Source organism: Egretta garzetta, unplaced genomic scaffold (assembly GCF_000687185.1).
Source record: "Egretta garzetta isolate BGI_Z169 unplaced genomic scaffold, ASM68718v1 scaffold230, whole genome shotgun sequence".
Lineage (NCBI taxonomy): Eukaryota > Metazoa > Chordata > Aves > Pelecaniformes > Ardeidae > Egretta > Egretta garzetta.
The window spans coordinates 2,763,599-2,767,156 of record NW_009258281.1 but is presented as its reverse complement, the minus strand read 5'-3'; the positions used below and the strand labels follow the sequence as shown (position 1 = coordinate 2,767,156).

General features: G+C 42.5%; 1 protein-coding gene across 1 annotated transcript in view; it reads left to right on the top strand.

The window, feature by feature from the left end:
• The window catches only part of NCKAP1 (NCK associated protein 1), a 61,975-nt gene that overhangs the window by 911 nt on the left and 57,506 nt on the right, over positions 1-3,558 (top strand). The window contains exon 2 of the mRNA XM_035892036.1: positions 54-120. Coding sequence (XP_035747929.1) covers positions 54-120 — 67 coding nt within the window. The remainder of the gene's footprint in view (positions 1-53; positions 121-3,558) is intronic.

Genomic DNA, 3,558 nt, shown 5'->3' with positions numbered 1-3,558 from the left:
CCGCTCCCGCCCCGCCGTGCGTGAGTCACGGGAGCCGGGAGTGGGCTGCTCAGCCCGGGCTTTCCCACGCCGAGTTGCGAAACCCGTCGCTGCAGAAGGGAAGGGTTTGGGGTAAAATTAGTAAGTTTAATTTCTCGAAGTTCGAGGTGCGCGGTTGCTTAGCAGCTCCCGGCGTGAGATGGAGCAGATGTTTGAAGCTGTCGTGGGTGCCAGAACTGCTCCCCGCCTTCCCGAAACGAAATAAATGGGGTGTTTGCATAGGTGAGGCGGTTCGGCGGCGCAGGAAGCCGCGGGTCTGGGTATGGACGGAAAGGATGGGTTCCGCCTCCCTCCGCCGTTGATTTCTCTTCTGGAGGAAATCCTTGTGCTTTCCTACAAGGAAGAACGCAGTTCAGGGCCATCCCCGGCTCCTGGTGCTTCATATATCCTTACCAGCTTAATTTTCCTAACGTGCGATTTCCTAACATCATCTAAATTCGTACAGCTGCTCAGTCTGCTTCCAGTAAGGAACGCTGCTTAGGATTTTATTGCTTTGCCTTCAACACCGTTCCTTCTGAGAGGTTTTTCTCATTTCCAAGGAAGGGTTGGTCATTACATTCAAGCAATGAGCATGCCTTTGCAGGTTTAGCGTGTTAAAATTTCTGGGCCATTCGCATGCTGGGCTCAGCTGGCCTGCGCTGCGGCAGTGGCAGAGGGAGTTTGAGAGTTGCAGGTGCTTTCTTGGATCTTCTGAACCCAGGTTTCTGTCAGGAGTGATCCTGCCTAACAGATCTGAGCTAAAGGATGTGTTTTCTCAAATTGTTCTGCTCATATGGGAGGCTCGTGCTCCAGAAGTAGTAAGGGCTTCTTGGCTATACCATGTGCAGTGTTGATCTTAAGTAAGGTGGTGTTTCTGGGGAAAAAAAAACCCCAAATGATTGAAGTGTTCGGAAGTCAGTGTTGATGCAAAGCAATGTCAGTAGTTGATGTGCACCTGAGCTTGTCTGCAAATCTTCATTGATGTAAATAAAGCATTCTAACTAAATTACTGCAAATCCCTCTCTTTGTGCAATAGAAGTGAGGTTCCTTTTAGTTTGCAGTTTTGTATGTTGGAAAATTGCTTCCACTTAATAATTGTAACAATATAATCCCACTCCTAACACAGACCAGAAATTCCCTGTTTATGGAGAAAAGCATCAAAATTGGGAAGTCATTTGTGCGCTTGTTAGGCTTTGAGAGAAATATCCCAGGTGACAAACAGGCTAGGGGAATTTCGCCTGAGTGTAGCCCTGCTTTGGTGGGGAGAAGGCAGGAAACGAGGCAGGAAAAATTAAACTTCATCTTGACATACGCCTTAACCCTTGTGAGTGGGGACTCTGTTTTCAGTTGGGGACACTTACCTTAAGCGGTCCAGTGCCTACAGACACGTTTCTGCTGGCATGTTCAGATGGCAGAGTCCTGAGCGCGTTTGCCCATATGGTGGTAGCTTCTGCTGTTGCTCACGTTAGTGAAGCGATGCAGATGGGTAGGTTTTCGGTAGGGGAGCATCAGGACTAGAGGTGACACCAGTTTTGCCTGCAAGTGCCGTGAACCGAGTCCAAAATTCTTGCATACAGGGAGAGAGGAAGCATGACCAAGTGGCTTGATTATTGTGTGACATACAGTTCTGCAAATCTGGAGATGTCCCAGACACCACTCTGTGTTCATGTAGTGATTTGTGATTCAAATAGTTATTTTCTTAAGCTGCAGTCAGTACTGCTTGACAGTGGTAGCTGGCTGGCTCTGATGGTGAGCCCCAGAAATCTTGGGTTTGATCACTGTGTTTTATTGTGGATCTCTCTGCACCCCAGCTGCAGAGAGATTTCTCTTTTCTCTTTTTTTCTTTTCTGAAAACAGTCGATTCCAAGACTGCTGTTTAAGATTCTCATAGCTTCCTCTGTTGAAGATGATATCGAAACTCAAATTACTAGAGAGAACCACACAATATGTGGTATTGCGGTTAAAGGAAATGGTTAAGACTTTTTTTTAATAAGAGGAAGTGAGAGGTGAAGTATTTGTAGCTGCCTTACAGATTGCTGTAGATCCTGTCTAGGGAGTAGGGATTTTAAAGGATTAAGAATTTTCTTGACTGCTAGACCTGTAGGAAAATTTTTAGTTCCCAAGGAATTACGGAAGGTGTTAAAAGCAGTTAGAAATTTGGTATTTATACTTCATCTTCCTATCTAAATTTCAGTTGAAATGTCTTCGTGCTTATATCTATGAATGGTTCATCGTTTCCTGTTTGCTGACCTCCTGTGCTGCTGTTGTCTTCTGAAATCGTTTAAAGTTTGGGTTTTTTTAAGATAGAGTATCTGAATGTATGTGGTTTTGCCTCTGAGACTGAGACGGAAAAGAGGAAAAGTGGAGTTACTGAGGTAATAGTGGATGATGAGACAAAACTCACATTTGATCTGTATGGAGGTGGATTTTTTGTTGCTGTTGTTACTTTGAAGGGTGACCCTTCGCTTGCTGCTTTCAGCTGTCTTTTTGTACTGGGACCAGTATTAGTCCTGAACTTGAAAATCTTACCGCTGCGGTTTCTCTTCTGGTTCATTCCTTCTACTTTTTAAGAACTTATCCTCAATTATCCAGGCTAGTAATTGTATTACTGTTTTCCATGTAATTCTTTCATCATTACTTGCCTACAACTAAACCTCCGTAAATCAAAAGGCAGCAGCGTTTTTTTCACGCAATCCATTGGATTTTTAGCTACTTTTCAGAGCAGACCAAGGCTGTGTCGGGAAGCTTTGTGTGGCGCTGCCAGTACTGTCAAATAACTATTGTTCAAGAGTGGTGGCAGAGAAATAATCTTGTTTTCTGCGGGCCTGTCTTTTTGTTTGTTTATAAGGCCCTTGGATACTGGGAAGTATTTGCAATGAGAGATTTCATCTTAAAATACCTGAAGTGTGGATTTAGCCAGAGCAAATCAGCAGAGTGTGATTTTGATGAATGTCGAAGTAGTGCTACTGTCAACAGAACTGCTGGGAATAAAATTAAGGTTTTGAATTATTTAGACTATATGTTATTCAAACATGATGTGTCTGTTATTTAGCATTAATTGCTTTGCTAGCAATGTTCTGTTGTTTCTTCACAGTGCAGGTTTTACATTTGTGTGCAAAATTTCTTCTTAAAATGCCATTAACAAAACAAATTCTTTTGACTTTCAAAATCGTGATGATTACATAGTATCTGAAAAATGAGAATCTTAAACCACTTCTTATATATGAGCTGCATAACCAAGCTGAAGTCATAGATAAGGAATAGAATAAATATTTGCAGGGGCTTTAGCTGACTTTATCTTTACCATTCCAGACTAAAAATGTGGTCCCAATCCTATTGTGAGCACCGCATAGCTTAGTGTGAAGCCAGATTTAAAATCATTTAGCAGGTGATTAATTGCCAGTTAGTTCTTTAAAGATGCAATAGTGGGAATATTGGATTTTTACCTGTATTGAGCATGTTACTTGTTAGCCATTTTAAAGACTGAGTATTTTTTATTTTCCCTATTTATTATTCTCTTTTGCAGCAGTTGAAGTACAT